The 16,382-nt window shown below is 38.0% G+C and overlaps 1 protein-coding gene and 1 long non-coding RNA gene across 2 annotated transcripts in view; one reads left to right on the forward strand and one right to left on the reverse strand.

The window, feature by feature from the left end:
* Positions 1-8,312, forward strand: part of zc2hc1a (zinc finger, C2HC-type containing 1A) — an 8,564-nt gene extending 252 nt beyond the window's left edge. Inside the window, exons 2-10 of the mRNA XM_079259869.1 lie at positions 445-518; positions 1,607-1,723; positions 2,219-2,245; positions 3,345-3,486; positions 3,621-3,763; positions 5,166-5,271; positions 5,427-5,502; positions 7,105-7,209; positions 7,510-8,312. Coding sequence (XP_079115995.1) covers positions 445-518; positions 1,607-1,723; positions 2,219-2,245; positions 3,345-3,486; positions 3,621-3,763; positions 5,166-5,271; positions 5,427-5,502; positions 7,105-7,209; positions 7,510-7,645 — 926 coding nt within the window. The 3' untranslated portion in view covers positions 7,646-8,312. The remainder of the gene's footprint in view (positions 1-444; positions 519-1,606; positions 1,724-2,218; positions 2,246-3,344; positions 3,487-3,620; positions 3,764-5,165; positions 5,272-5,426; positions 5,503-7,104; positions 7,210-7,509) is intronic.
* A 981-nt stretch (positions 8,313-9,293) lies between these two features.
* LOC306770869 lies at positions 9,294-15,579 on the reverse strand. The gene is made up of 5 exons (XR_013771748.1): positions 15,381-15,579; positions 13,883-14,032; positions 11,675-11,758; positions 11,193-11,306; positions 9,294-10,345 (listed from the first exon to the last, which is right to left on the reverse strand). It is a non-coding gene; the product is annotated as an uncharacterized lncRNA (long non-coding RNA).
* Positions 15,580-16,382: the final 803 nt, after the last annotated feature.

The following is a 16,382-nucleotide window of genomic DNA, read 5'->3' on the forward strand; positions in this document are numbered from 1 at the left end:
GTAACGTAGCGGCCGGAGATGAAGCTAGCTGCTGGCTGTCTGGATGGGTGTGATTCTTAGCTACAGATCCTGGGTTAGCATTAAAGCTAACTACTCAACCTCCAAACAAATTAATAAAAATGGGCTTCACAAGGGACAATCAGATATAAATCGTCGTGCAAACTGCTTTATCCACTTTTTACATTTGTTTGGCACTAGTTGCTATGTTATACTATTTTATTGTTTGTGTTGAGGAACGACTGTAATTCGTGTTGACTCTGCTATCGGTGCAACAACAATACAATGTGGTTCGATCATTGTACAGCAATCTCCAAGATAGATTCATAGGGGACGAAAGAAAATATTTGCTATCCTTTTATATTATACGTGATGCTTTATATATTTCTGATACCTTCTTCTATTGATTATGGACAATTAACAAAATCCCTTATTTTATTCCTGCAGATAGTGAAGCCCCTCCTGTTGAGGATCTGTGTCAGTGCAATACGTGTAAAAGATTGTTCTTCCCTAAAGTCCTGGTAACAAAAATACTCTCATCTATCACACAAATATATTTTTTAACCTTTAATTGTGTACAAACAAGATTATTAATGTCTATCTATCTATCTATCTATCTATCTATCTATCTATCTATCTATCTATCTATCTATCTATCTCCATGTATTGCAATATATATTATTGCAATACAGTGATTGTAGTTACAGAGAAAATACAGGTACTTTGGGAACATGTACATGATCTCTGGCAGTCATGTAATTCCAAAAGTAATCCCAGGAAGTCATCTTGTCTTACACCCTTTCTTTCTCTCTGGGTATCTTGGATTTGTGAGATACAATCTTCATCATTACATCAAACCGATCTTTCAACTTCTGGCCATTAAAAAATTTTTTTTTGCATAAGGAGCAATTTATTTTTATGTGCTTGGAAGTGTAAAAGCTGCCAGGACAACAGCCATTTTCATATTTTTATCAGCTGACAGGGCATCAGCTGTTCGGATCCAAACAGCCAACATCAGTAACTCTATAAAAAGCTCTTTGAGAGAAAGATACAGACTTTTTTTTTTTTTTTAACAGCAAGTACATCAGATCTAACAACATAAAATTTACAACTAATACTGGTAAATTGCAGCAGGCTTGATTCATAATGTTGGTACGTTTGCTTGCAATAAAAGTGATTGGTTTTGTTGTATTTTAAGTAATTTAATGTCAAGTAAAGTAAAAGAAAAACAAGTGAGCCTTTGTTTGCTTTTTAAGGATCTCTACACTGTTATCTATGTCATTATATCAGACAGTATCACAGTTATGCTCCTAGATAAAGAGAGTTATACTGAATATTTCAGACTGTGGTTGTTTGCTTTTATAGGCACTTATCCTCATTATTACTGCATCCCTGTAGAGATATAGGCTTGTATCTATTGTAGGGAATACATTTTGAGCTTTGAGGAATTAGATGCAGCATCCTGGCGTAAGTATGGTTGCAGTAATAGTTTTGTTGCCTCTCTTTCATTCTATCATTTTCTCAGAATTGTCATTGAGTAAACCACAATTAACAAAAAGGAAACCTAGTTTCACTGCAGGTTTTGATTATATTTTTCTCTTCCAAACAGGAGAAGCATGCAAAAATATGCCAAAAGACAACAACTAAAAAGAGGAAGGTTTTTGACTCCAGCAGACAAAGAGCTGAGGGAACAGACATCCCCACGCTCAAACCTATCAAACCAAAGGTAAGCATGTTGTAAAGCAGAGGGATTGCAAGTCTTAAACAGATAATGGGAAAAAAAATGTTCAGAGTTGTACATTACAACAAACACATTTATGCCTTTGAAGTATTTATTTCTCAATGAATTGTGCACCATTGTAAAGTCAATCCATTTTTATACGTGACTTTTCATGAAGCATTGACCCACTTCAAATGTGTATGACACCAAATGTTTTGGAGATAGCACAATGGTATCTGAATATTTAGTTTCTTAGAAAGCAAAATGTTGTAGAACAGAAGAGAAGAAAAAATACTCATATTTATAGTCATTTACACAGAGCAGTGGAAACATTTGTTGCAGTTATATTAAGATCAGTGGAATTTGCTTGACATTACAATCTTCACTGTGGAGGTCAGCTCACTTATGAACCTTTTGCTGTTCCACATGGGACATACAGTTTTTTTTTCTTTATGCTGACAGTTTATTTTCAGATGTAAACCATTTTCAATTGTATTTCAGTCACAAAGCTCAGCTGCATCTCAGAAAGTAAGTTATTTTGTCTTTTTATTTTCAATATTCATCTTTTTCTTTTTAATGATTTTAATTCTGTAGCATCTCAAACAGGCTGTTGGGACCAACAAGATTTTTTGTTGACTGTGGCTTTGTAAATACTAACATTCTTGCATTGAACCACTTGCTGAAATAATCTGGTAGCGTTTGGCTTCACGCTTGTGTTCATAGATAATATTAGAAGAGCCGGTGGCTTTCTCTTGTCCTGCTTCAACTCTTGAACCAACAACAATCGTATCTTTTTCCTTTCTCTGCTTACTGTCTTAACGGTGATCTTTCCTGACTGCACTACTGCTTTCAATCTATCCCGAGAAAAAAAAAATGCTCTCTGACATCTCATCTTAAAATGAGGATGGAGAGTTGAGTCGATGGGTCATGTTCTGCATCCTGTAATGCGGTCACAAGGTCACTCCGAGCAGCTAACAGGCCGTTGATCTGAAGTCGACCCAAAAACGACTCTGCATCTTTTCTCCGCTGTTTTGCCTTCAACTAACAGCTGCAGCCTCCCTCTCTCATTCCACTGGAATAGCAGTGTTCACTGTTTTGTGTTATAAACAGGGGAAATGTGTAGTTGTTAGATGCTTTCAGACTCAGGAAGTGAGGATTGTATTTTAAAAACTGCGGGGAATGTAGGGACAAATAAGGAAAAACAGCTTGTTGTGTTCTTAGAATCGGCTGTAAGTCAGATAAACCCATGTAATGAACCTTAGGTCTGTAACAGTAGGAGGAGGAGAGAAGTCATCGGAGATGTCTTACCACAGAGGCAGCTTGGTGAACTACTTCTGCCAGTAAACATCAACTTCACACGCCAATCAGACAGCCATTGTGGAATTTCTTTCTAATAAAAGCGCTAACAAAAGTAAGAATGAGGGTCACATTCAGAACTTCCAGGCAGAGATAAGAGTCTTATCGTCAGTGTTTGACATCAGCAGACGTCTGGCTTTGGTCATGGATGTGATTTGGTCATATTTTCTTGAAATCAGATGGTTTTAGTTGGATGTGTATAAACTGTTACTGTAAAAACACAGACTTTGTTTCACACAACATCACCTTGGTGATGTCGTTGCGCTGCCAGGCAGAACCCCTGAAGAAACCTTCCAACTGGCGCAAGAAACATGAGGATTTCATCGCTACCATTCGGGCTGCCAAGAACCTCACTCAGGTCATGAAGGACGGAGGACCGTTACCCCCACCACCTCCTCCTACTTATGATCCAGGTATCAAACAGTTGCATTGTGAGTTCATTTGAACAAAAAAAAAAAAAAAAAGGTTGTAAAAAGATGAGTATGGCAACATACACAGTGCTTGTTTACAATTCTAATCAAAAAGATGCCGGTGTGTTGTCTCGTAGATTACATCCAGTGCCCTTACTGTCAGCGGAGGTTCAATGAGAGTGCAGCTGACAGACACATCAAGTTCTGCCAGGAGCAGGCCGCCCGCATGCCCAATAAAAGCAAGCCAGGAGATGCCAAGAAGCCTGCTACTCGTACCCAGGTATGCACACACACATGTGCATCTGGGCAGAGCATTTACATTTTTGCTGAAAATTGACATCCATGATTTATTATCTGATTTAAAGTGTTTTGAAACAATAAATATGAGAAACACTCACTGGGGAGTTTTAGTGGTGTAATGTAGGTTCTGTGTTGCAGCATTAACATGAAGACAGAGTTTTCCCAGAACTTTTAAAAGTAATTTGGAAGGATGGTTGTACATGGCACGTGTATAAATACGTGCCATGTACATATGTAGCTATGAGTCTGTGTTAAAGGCAAATATTACTCATGAAGCTCAAACATTCCCTGTTTTTTATGACTATACTGAGATTTCCACCTTGCAGCAAGCTTGTAATAAGTCATCTCTTAGCAATAGATGTTGTGTGTGTGTGACTGCAGTGTTAATGTGATTTCCAGTAAAAGCAGCAGGATTTAATCCAGTTTGGCCAGGAGGTCTGTTTTTTCACTTTAATGAGAAAACCTCAGTCATTATGTTGAAAAAGCTCCCCATATGTCATGTTTTTATATTTGCTATGAACCTGGGCAGCTCATTTTTGCTCTTTTTTTTTTTTTTTCCTAGATATAGCTTTCTGAGATTTCTTGTTTCCTGACAGGAGATTAGAACAGAGCAGTAATATGACTTATTGTCTGATTTACAGTGTTTTGAAGATAAAACATTAAAAACACTCACCGGCAAGTTTTAGTGGTGTAATGTAGGTATTCATGTCACAGTGATAACATAAAGACACAGCATTATGAAGACATCCAGGAACCACTTCACATGCATGACTTTGTTGATACCAGCAGTGGTTGGCTGTGGAATGTGAACAATGAAAGTGAATAAAAGATTTTGAGGAGAAGTTATGTGTCTTTCATCTGCAAGTAGATTTTGAAATTGACCCCATTTTGATCGTGGCTGCTGGGGACTTATGAGAAAACAAATGCTGACGGTAGTCAGAAAAATTCTGGGTTACACTGTAACAGCCATGGTTGTGACCTGATTTCTGTCCAATCCAGCAGCGTTTTGCAGGATAAAAACTTAACTAAAGACAGAAACAAGAACAAACAAACATATAATCACAAAAGTGCAAACACATTATTGAGTGATGTGTGTGTATTCCAAACTTCAGGGTGCCAAACTTGATAAATTGTTAGCATGAAGGTTAACCGTTGATGGATAATAACATCAGTTACATGTAAGCTCCTGAAAAACAGGCCTTAACAAGTGAAATAGCTGTAAACCCACATCTTTAGCTTTCTTTTTTTTTTCTTCTTTTTTTTTGGGAAAGCATTTATAATTGCAGAAATTGGATCAGTGATCTAATAATTTTGGATCTGTCCAAAACAAATGAAACATACATGGATAAGTTTTCATCTTGCGTTGCCTTGTCTGTCTTCAGTATAAGGTTCCCGCATCTGTAAAGAAGGCCAACTCTCCTGCTGTGTCATCCATCCCACCAGCCTCCTCTCGTTTACCCCAGAGATCAGGCCTCGTCCAGTCCACCGGTAAGGCAACGCAGCTGCATGGCTGTTGTATTCACTTAACAAATAGTCTGAATTTCTGACACACTTTCAAGTAGGATGAACTATAAACTATGAAACTGTATTACTATCCTGTATCACATTCTGATTTACTTTTCTCACCTCTTCTCTCACTCAAGGAATTCCTTCTAGTAAGGCTTCCTCAGCGGGTTCAGTCAGGAGTAATCCCTCCAGTGGAACGGGCCCACCACCAGGGTGAGTGCGCACACACACACACACACACACACACAGACGTGTTCACACAGACAGATGTGTTCACACAGACAGATGTGTTCACACTTCTGTGAGCTAGCCCAAACTTGCGAACAAGAGCTGTCATTTCATAATGTAGTGTTACTGTGTGTGCAGTCATGTCAGCTACTTTGTAGGTTGAGTAAATTATTTAACTTCAGCTTAGAGTCCAGACCTAATTTGGTTTTGCCGCATTATAGTTATACTTGAGCTGGAATAAAAAATGTTATTTTGGAACTCAGACAGAAATGACCTCCACTTTAACACATATTTTTACTGCAGCATGCAGCAGAATTTTATGGCTACAAGGATGTTTAGACAGGAATATTTAAGCGTTGTGACTCCAGCAGGGGATTTTATTAACAGATTATTTACCATTATCGTTTTGACGATATGCATTTGTCCCGATTCAATTCGATTCCAATTTCTTTTGGTTCCTGATTCGATTTATATTGTGATTCTCACAATTCTTCGATATTGCTGATTTTTGTAGATTAAAAACAAATAAATATGTACAAAACCATTTTTTGATCATCATCTTTCTTGATTTCAATTAGGAAAAAAACCAGTAGCCAGAACATCATTCTGTTGCTATCATGCCCAATAAGACAAGTAAAAAGATCAATAAAAACAATAAAAATGACAAAAAATGTATTCATTTGAAAAATAAATAAAATTTTATTTATTTATTTACTTATTTTAAAAAATTTGGTTTAAAAAATCCTGATCTTTTTTTCCCCCCTCCCCTAATATTTACTATAACCGTTTTAATATATTTATATTTTGCCTTTAATCAGACTGAGTGGTGTTGAGCTCTAGGTCTTGAGGGTTTCTAAAGATCTTTTAAGGTTTTTCTCTGGACATTGGCTTCTTTTGGACTCATTTTCAGTGAAGTCCTTGTGCATTATCATTTTTCTAGGATTATTTTTGTGTGTTGAGCCACCCAGTTTAGAACAAACAACTAGACAAAGAATCACATTTTAAGAACTTTAGGCTCCTTGTTACTGGTACAGTGTTCATCAGATAATTGGATATATTAAAAATGCCAAAAGTGACAGTTTTACAGGCATGAAATGATATTTTTGCACCACCAATGTGGTTCTCAAAACACTGACAGGGATTTTCCTAATACGAAGAACTATAACAAAAGTCTAGAGGATGCAAAATGTGAGGAATAAAGTTGGTCATAGCAAGTATGGGCTTTCAAGGTTATTTGAATTCTGCAAACTTTCTTTTTTTAAAAATTTTTTTTAACATTTATATTCTGTATTTTAATTTTTTTTACATGTTTAAATAACTTCTGGATGGTATGGGAGCTGTGCAATCAATGCTTACTATAAAACAAGTCCAGTCTTTCAAAAATCCAATGATTATTCAGGTCGTGGTCTTTACTTATCAATTGCGTGCTTTCCTGCTGATGTGGTGTTGATATAACTGCACTGACCTCAGAGCCCTGCCAGGTTATAAATACCATTGTTGGAGGCAAGTTGGAGCTCAAATTCATGTTTGGAATTTCAGATCTGTTTACAAATCTAGTTTCTCTTTGTTTACTGTGATCTCTCTCAGTGTGGGGAATAAAACCCGAGTCCTGAGTTCTGGCTATGGCTCTGTGAGGAATACTCAACCTGGAATAGGACCCAACAAGAAGAAAGCGGACTCCTACATATCCAGGTGAATTAACTCGCAGATACACAAGATGCTCAGAAAGTCATGCAAGAATGACTTACTATCTTCTGCCCTCTTGTGTCTTTTAAAATGTATACCTTTTTTCTCTCTCTTTTTTTTTTTTTCTAAAACTCACATCTGCTCAGACATTTTAATTTATATCAGATGTAATTGTCTCCCTCCAGTTTCTGATTGCTTAAGTTATTTCTTTACATTTCCAAATTGTGTAGACAATCCTGTGGTAAAAGTAATTTCTTGTAAATAAAGTGTCAGCTTCCTGCTTCGTCATCTTTGTCATTTTCTTAGGGATGATATCGATGGCGGAAATGAGATTGGCAATGGTGGAACGAAGAGCAAGTTCTGTCACGCCTGCGGGACCAAGTATCCCGTAGAATCTGCAAAGTTCTGCTGCGAATGTGGGGTCAGGAGGATGTGTATCTGATGGAGGTCAGGAGATGAGAGTACAGTAGGGATGCGCCATCGCTGGATGTTGGCATCAAAGGGTTTCACCAGAACTGATTATTATAGAAATAATGATAAAAAATTTTTTTTTATTATTTCTCTCTTTATGTTTTATTTATTGCTATCAAGTATCATTTATATTGGTGCTTGATGGCTGATACTGTAACAAGCCATGCAAACCTTTACAGCAGGATGGGATGGCATATCAACAATAAGATGGTTTTATAAATGAGTATCAGCATTTAAAATCCACCTGGTGCAACCTCAGAGGAGAGGAGAGGAAGATGCACAGATGCTATGAGATCTGCAAAAGGATGGCTAGTGTGACTCAGTAGAAGTGGGTGCCCTCATATTTCACTCCCAGTCAACCTTGATATGAAATGCATTCCTAATTCCTATTTGGCCTCCACTTCCTATTGAGCAGAATGTGTTCCTGTTGAAGTGCAATATAATTGACTACTGAAGAAAGCAGTGTGTTTTCTTTGTTTTTTAAGAAAATGGGCCACAAATTGTATTTTATCACCTTGTTTTGACAGGGACTGGTCCTCAACTGTACGAGCTATTAAAGGCCAGAACGACCTTTAATGTCACTTTACCGGCAACATTTCTCATAATAATATAATCATAGAAAAGTGTAGCAATTACTCAGTCCCTGTTTTCTGCTCTTGTTTTATATGACAAAATTAGCTATTTATTTTCTTATTGCATTTCATTTTTACTGAATGAAGGACTGCAGTCTTCTCTTAAACACCCTCTGTTTTTATTTGGATTTGTTAAACCAAACCGTACATGGATGTGTTGCAATTGCTCTTTTTTTTTTTTTTTCCTTTTTTTTTTTTTTTTTTTTACAGTGTTTCTATGAAGTTGGTATGCATTACTTTGAAGTTTGTAGGGTCATAGGTGTGGTAACACTACTGGTTTGTAAAGATCAGGGGTGGGCAAGTCTGGTCCTCGAAGGCCGTGTCTTGCAAGGGTTTGGAGTTTCCCTGCTGCAACACACCTGAGTGAAATCAGTGGCTAATTATGAGACTTGTGCAGAGTTTGAGCTCTGCACAAGTCTCATAATTAGCTGTTGGTTTGAGTCGGGTGTGTTGTAGCAGAGAAACTCCGGACACTTCCCACAAGGATCGGTGTTGTCCACCCCTGGTATAGATGGTTCATCTCTCTGTCTGGTGGGACACTAAAACAGGCAGTTCTCGCCTGATGTGCATGGATAATTTATGTCATTCTACCATTGTTAATCATAATTTGAGTTTAGTTACAAATTTAAGCAAACTATTCTGTTACTTGACAAGAAATATTTAAACCAACTCGTGGGTTTTCCTCAACAGTTTGACCCAAATAAAATTGTGCACTTAATACCATGTATATCCACCATGAATAAACTTCTGTGAAGACGAGCACATCGGTACACTTGTTATAATTTGGGTAATTTTCAGTAATAAGTACAAAGTAACACAAACACCTTTTATTTATTTTACATATAAATATAGTTGGTCTACATACAGTGTCATATACAAGACTTTGCTGTATCTGCATAAAAAAAATGTACATTTTATCAACAGAAGTTAGCCTAATAGCATGTTACCTGCCAGGAAAACAGCTGCAGCGATGGAAATAATGGCTAAAATGAGGAGTAAGACTGGAAAGGCTGCATGCTTGTAGCTTCACTGTTTCACATGCACAAACGACGAAGGTGATACTTTGGACTTCCATGCTACAGTACATTCTCACTGCCGTTTTTCTTTTGAAGCCACGTACCATTAATTACAGTAACGACTGAATGTGATTGATGTGAAAAGGCTTCTTAAATGTCTCCCAGACCCACAATGAGGCCTTTGAGCAGAGCTCAGCCAACTGTGACAGAAAATGCTTTTAATATATCAATCAGTGTAGCTGAAGAGATATCCAAGATAACATGTAATCCAAGGCCAGTCAAGTCATTCTAAGGTAAAGTGAAAGCAAAACTATTTAAGCACCTTTATATTTCCTGGCCATGCTTCAGCAGCAGTCACTGCCGATTGCCAGTAAATCTCGTAGCACATTCTTCATGATCTGTTTTGTTTTGTTTTTTTCCAGAAATAGTCCTTTTATCTGAACACCAGAAGTGTTGATTAATCTTATAAAATATTTCTTTTAATAACATTTTCAGGTATTATCAATGTTTCTCATTCTGTCTTTTCATGCAGCATATATATGGTCCACTAGAGCAGTGGGTTTGTGAAGCAGTGTCCAAGAATCCAGTATGCTGAAGAGATCTGGGAATTTCCATTCAGTTTGGGTTAATGGCTTCTTTCTTTTTTTTTTTTTTTTTTGTAACTTGGAAGCTTATCTAAAGAGTCAGTAGTCAAACAACACCCAAACAGCTGCAAGAGAGACATACTGGCTCTTGACAGGAAAGCTTAAATGAAGCAGAAGCTTCTTTTTTGCATAATCCAATGAAGTACTGCGTAAACTGAGAACCTGGTAGCACTTGCAAGCCAGTTTTCCTTTTTTTCCCCGTTTGGTCAGTTTTTTTTTTCTTCTTCATGCTCTACCGCGCTTGAGTTCAGTTTCAGCGATTCTTTGACAGAGTATTAAGCAGCTCGTAGCACCTAGTCATGGAAGACAGGATTTCCTTCGCTTTGCAAAGGTTTTTCGTCTCCCTCTGGCTTGTTGCTGCCTTCGGCTTCCCTTTCGGCTGGCCCAAAAAAGAAACCAAAAACGGCTTATTAGTGTTCAACCAAACCATTCACACAAAACTGTTTAAAAAACAAACAAAAAAAAAAGTCCTCTTTGCTACATGTACATTATCGACCATTTAGTATCAAATCAAATCAAAATCTGGTCAATCTGCCTTTAATGTGTGAGGAGGTTGACTAAACTACAGTTTATCCAGTTGTGTTATTGAGTCTAAGTGACTATCTTAAAAGAAAAACAAACAAAAGAAAAAGGAACAATGTTGAGGTGGTTTTGTAAAGCCGAATTGTTTGGATAACGTGGCTATAATGCATGACTCAGACTTTTAGAATGACTCTGAATCATCAAATCTCAATCTGACCTCGGGCTGTTAGAGGTGTTCACGCAGGCCAAGTCCTACAGGGACTACGAGGGTGCGGTTTTCTGAGACTTTTCAAAAAGCAACTATTTATCGGGGAGCTTCTCAAAACCTTCTGTGTGTTTTGGACAGTAACTTATTGTGATGAAAGAAAACACCAAAAATACTTTTTCCTCACATCTAATCACTTCTACATGTACACATTCTGCTGTAGCTTTGCTCTAAGTTACAACTCATAAAAACAGCCTAAGAAATGAAAAGATAATTGTTCGGATACACTGTCACAGTCAACTTATGGGTGACTCACACGAGTGGAGGAAACCTGCCAACCCCTCTGCCTTTGTCGATTATAAATGTCACATTTAATTGAACGAAACCTAAACCATTATTGTCTTAAGTTTCTCACAGTGTCACATCCCTCTATCAAACATTCATCAGAAAATGAACAAATCCCTCGTATTTCAGGAGAATGCAATATTCTGTTGCTTACCGGTTTGCAGGGGCAGTCTATCGAAAATATGACGGAGTAACTCAGAGATTCTGTTTGGGAGAGTCTTAAATTCTGCATTCTGCAAGCTAGTATCAGCAAAGTGTTGAGAATATTCTGCAAAGGAAAGGAAAATGAGCTTGTGGCAGTATTTTAGAGACAAAAAATTATGCCTTCAAGTGGCCAGAAAAACAGATCTGCTCAAGCTATTCATTAAAACAGTAATGGAACAACTGGCTTTACACAGACGGAACAAAGTAGATGAGTAGATGCTGCCTTCAGCAAGTCTACTACAAACGTTAGGTTTGGCCAAAGAGCTGCTGTGTGTGTATGAAGCCAAATGAGGAGGACCTGAATTTCAGCTTTTTTGATGATCGTAGTGGGTATTTCTTATGGCATTTGAAAACTGAAGTGAACTGAACAAATGACCAGACAGAATAGTAGAATATGTCTGAAAAGCTCTAGTGAACAGTGACATTACTCACTTCTTTATCTGCCAAGCAGCTTGGTAACTTGCGTTTCAGTTCTGGGCAGGATACGTTTCTGAGTGTTGCTTCCACAGTTTCTGTCTTGAGTGAATAAGAAGAAAACAGTGATTCATGTAAACAAAACGAAGTGTTTCCAGAAAAGCAACTATTATTGATCCATTTTTAAATAAAAGAGGGAAAAAATCTCAAATCACTTAATGCATTTCAGAAAATGTATTTTCAGCTTTTTCCAGCTGGGCCCTTTTGGTTTCATCTGCTACTTAGATGCAGCTGAAATGATCTGTTCTGGATGTTTCCACAGTAATGCTGCAGGCCTGTAATGCAAACCAGCTTATTTCCTTGTTTTTCTTTAGCTTTCTTGAATGACTTGCTGATATCATGACTGGATATCACAATACTATGAAAGTAACAAATAAAAAACGAAAACAAACAAACAAAAAAAAAAGGACTATTAGCTTACAACATTTTTTCCTTGGAATATAAGATTATATAAGAAGAACAATAATTCTGGTCTCACTGATGTTCATTTATTCAGTAATTTTCTCAACTGCTTGGTCTAATTAAGGTTTGCGGGGAAGCTGGAGCCCATCCCAGCAATGCACAGATGTTCAACCTGGTAATATTGTAACTGGAAAAGTGCGTATGTTTGCAGAACCAGTTTACAATACCATTGTCAATTCAGACAGTGTATCACAGCCGGATCTTCAACCAATTTACAATCTTTAGATGAACCAAGCATGCATCCACAAATGCAAACTTAAACTCTTATTGTGTCACGAAAACATGTAAACAAGATGTAGAAATGTGTCTTCTTATTTTTTTTTTTTTTTTTTTTAAAATGCAACATTTATGCCCTGCGATGGACTGGCGAGCTGTCCAGGGTGTACCCTGCCTGTCGCCCAAAGCCAGCTGGGATAGGCTCCAGCTTCCCCGCGACCCTGAATTGGAATAAGCGGTTCAGAAAATGAATGAATGAATGAATGCAACATTTATTTAACCACTTAAGTCAACTGAGAACCATTTCTCATTTGGAACGACGATGTGAGCACCTGATTTGATTAAAGGTGGATGAAAAGGAAGTCCATGACCATTACCAACTTCCACAAACTTTTTACTTGAGCAGAAACTGACATGCAAACTTGAGGTCTTGCTTATTTTGTGGAGACACCAACAAGACAAGTTGTGGACATATTGTCCACTGTCACCTTGTGCATGCTCAGCATGAGGGACTGAATCGAAGTCAAGATTCAATGCAGTCTGTTGGTTTTTCTTAATCAGGCTATTTATCAGGGGTGTGGAACCTTGGCCTTCGTCCTGAAAGTTTCCAATGTCTCCCTTTTCTAACACACCAGATTCAAATGAACATATCAATGTGTATATCTTGACAAGCAGCTGGATCCATTTGATTTGAATCAGGTGTGCTGAACCTGCAGGATTCCAGTCCTCAAGGACCAGGATACCCCACCTCTGCTTATATATTATGAATTGACTTGAGTTAAAGCATCTGTACAGCGCCCTGAGATGACATTGTTGTCAGGTGGCACAAGACAAATAAAGCTAAACTGAATAGAACAACGTGGCTTGCTAGAAAATATGTCATGCTAAATGCTCCTGCCTGCAGTCAAAATCCTGCCACCAGATGAAAAAGTTTTAAGTATTATGCAATGAGAAATATGGAAATAGAGGTCACAACTGTTTAGAGGCTGAAATCCTATATCAGTAAAGAACAGGAAAGCATTTTTCAAAATGACAGCTACTGAGTTCCTCCGTTTCAAAAAGCCTTCAGCGTGTTGGTAAAAGAAAATGAGTTGCGACATAGTAATTACTATTTTTCTTTTTTTCTTTTTTAAGGTGAGATTATATTTATAAAATAAACCCAATTACCAAGTTTCAGAATCTGACATCTTGTGCCTTTTCTAATTTAAGTTTCTATTTCAAATTTCTGGGTTTACATTGGACTGAGTTGAATGACACTAAAAAACAAACAAACCTGAAGATAATTAATAGTGTCGCCTTGTAAGTAAAACAAATAACAGTAATCATTCATTCCGCACAACCACAGCAGTGGATTGAAATTATTTCCTTCTTTTTTTTCCCCGTCACTCTGCTGTCTGATAAAGTGATTTTCAATATAATTCACTTGTAATTTCTATTCTAGAGGATCCTTGTATGTGTGATTACTAACATGGTTGGTGTCTTACTTACTGTGGTGAACAGGTCTGTTTTCACAACCGCCCTGTAATTGTATTGAACTTCTTCTGGAGATTTTTTGGTGCCGCAGGAGAGAGACAGAGGTAGAAATAGAAAAGCAAGGAGACAGATGCAAAGAAGAGGCTGAGAGTTTGTGGTCACAGTCTGAGGGACATGAGGAGAGAATGAGACAGAGGTCAGTCAACTCTCAGACATAATATAGTTGACACAAAAATGAAGGAAACACTCTCTGCTTTCTGCTCCCTCTATTAACAAATGTCAGAGAAGGCTTTTGTTACTAATGGGCCCTGACAACTGCTGAGGTGTTTGGAAATGATTTGTCACTTGGTGTCTTCATTTTTTCATTAAATACCATTCTATTCCAGCCATTCTCGTGTTCAATAATTCATATTAGACCTAAAATCACTCAGATGTTCACAGTTTTTCGCAATATATATATATATATCTTTATTTGGGTTCATATCTATTCATTTTAACACAGCTTTGTCCCTGAACCGTTGACAATGTTTTTTATTTAATATATTACCCTGTCAGCACTGTACCTAAAGGAAATTATATGTGCAATATTTTTGTGTTGGTGCCAATTTTTCTACTCTTGTCAGTGACCATGCACCCCTTTTTAGATACCACTACAAGGAAAAATAATACACTTGAATAAAAAAGTGTCACAACAGCAATGACATGTCACATTTAATCCACTGAGTCTGTGTCAGTCTGTGAAACCAGGTCAAATCTGAACTACTGTTCTTTAGTTAACATAGACAGCGCATCCTTTATCCCATCACAGGTATTAAATTATTGTTTGAAAGCTATAAGAATATCAGTGTCAGTCTACATAACAGCTACTACACCTGGTTATAGGTGTAACTTTTGTGAGCCTAGGCTACTGCTGGAAAAAGGGGAATATTCCTATAAATTGGTGCATAAATGACAACATTTAAAATACACTCAATATGTTGAATGCATTATTTGAAAAGTCTTTTTTAAAAAAAAACAAAAAACAAAAACATCATACTTCTATGGTTATCTAATGTCATCCTGATTATTTGAATATCTCCGTGCACCTGAAAGGACTTTGACACATTCCGACGGGTCCACTAATGTCGGGAAGACAGTTATGACTTCCCGTAAATCCTGAAGCCTTTTGCTTTCCTTCTGACTGGCAAATGGGAAATTATTCACGCGGAATTCCCCGTTTGGAAAGGAAAACTACATTAATCTCCAGCCTATAACAACTGCACCAGTCGCTCAGCGGGGAAGGCAGAGAGGTGGATGCGCGTCCTGTCGGCTCGCGGTAAGTTTCCAATCTGCCACACTCCTTTCCACACAACACACTTTCCTTTCTTTCGTTCCCCATTTTTCTTTTTATTAACATCTCCGCACTCATTAACTGAATTCGCCACTCATTCCGCACAGGTTTGGTGAGTTTTACTCAGTGCGTCACCACTGAAGTGTTTCAGGCGTGAGAGTGAAAGCGACAGGCTTTACTCACCATTGGTCATTCTTCATTCATAGCCATTGCGTGCTAAAGCTGGAAACGGGCACAAGTGAGGGCGTTTTCATTGTTCCTCTTGCTCATTAAAAGTTATTCGGATTAATAATGTCAAAACATGGATGCAATCTTTTTTTAATATTTCCATGCGCTGTTCAAAAATTCTAAGTCCCTTCCCACGATCTCCATTACGCAGCTCTCCAGCTTCTCAGTGCGCATGTGACCAAACTTCCGTTCTCACTAACAGATTACTTTACTGCCACATGAATAGGGTTCATCCTCCAAGGAGACACACTTTGCTGACATCACAGTGTGTTGTGACTGCTTTTGGACGCTCCTGTGTGTTTTCTGCGGTTCATGCTGTGTACAGGGTATTCTGCTGTCATGCAGCTGCGGCAGCTGTGCAGACAGACTGAGTGGGAGTCCTGCATGGTACAGGATGGATGTGCACATTGAAGACTGCTCGCGGTGGAAAGCAAAACAGCTTCAGAAGGGTCAGCTGTGACGTTAATCTCCCTTTTCCCATCCGTTCCCAGCTGATCCTTAAGATTGTGATGACACATTCATTCATTCATTCAGCCTTGGTATGCCACATTAATCCCCATTGCTGATCAGCCTGTAATTACAAAATGAGACACTGGCCAATCTATTTACTGGCTGACGAAAAAAAAGCAAATACAGCGTATTATCACCTACATTGTGATGTGTTTTGACACTGATGCCAAGCACTGGCTGCAGTTCTGCTTGCATCCCAGCCAAGAATGTGGTGCAGGGCCAAAGTTGGCTTCATGGAAAGTTTCTGATTAGACAGTGGAATCCATCCCAACCTCCTTCACTCCTATAGGGATGTAAATCAGAAGTTTATTGTGTTGATTCACTGGATGATGACTTGACGTTTGCAAGTATCACAAATTCAGGCCCAATGCACTTTTAATTTGATTTAGACAAGATCACATGCTGATCACTTTCATTTACATCAAAACTATAATAAACAGTTAGAAA

This window comes from Telmatherina bonti, assembly GCF_933228915.1.
Source record: "Telmatherina bonti genome assembly, chromosome: 20".
Taxonomy (NCBI): Eukaryota; Metazoa; Chordata; class Actinopteri; order Atheriniformes; family Telmatherinidae; genus Telmatherina; species Telmatherina bonti.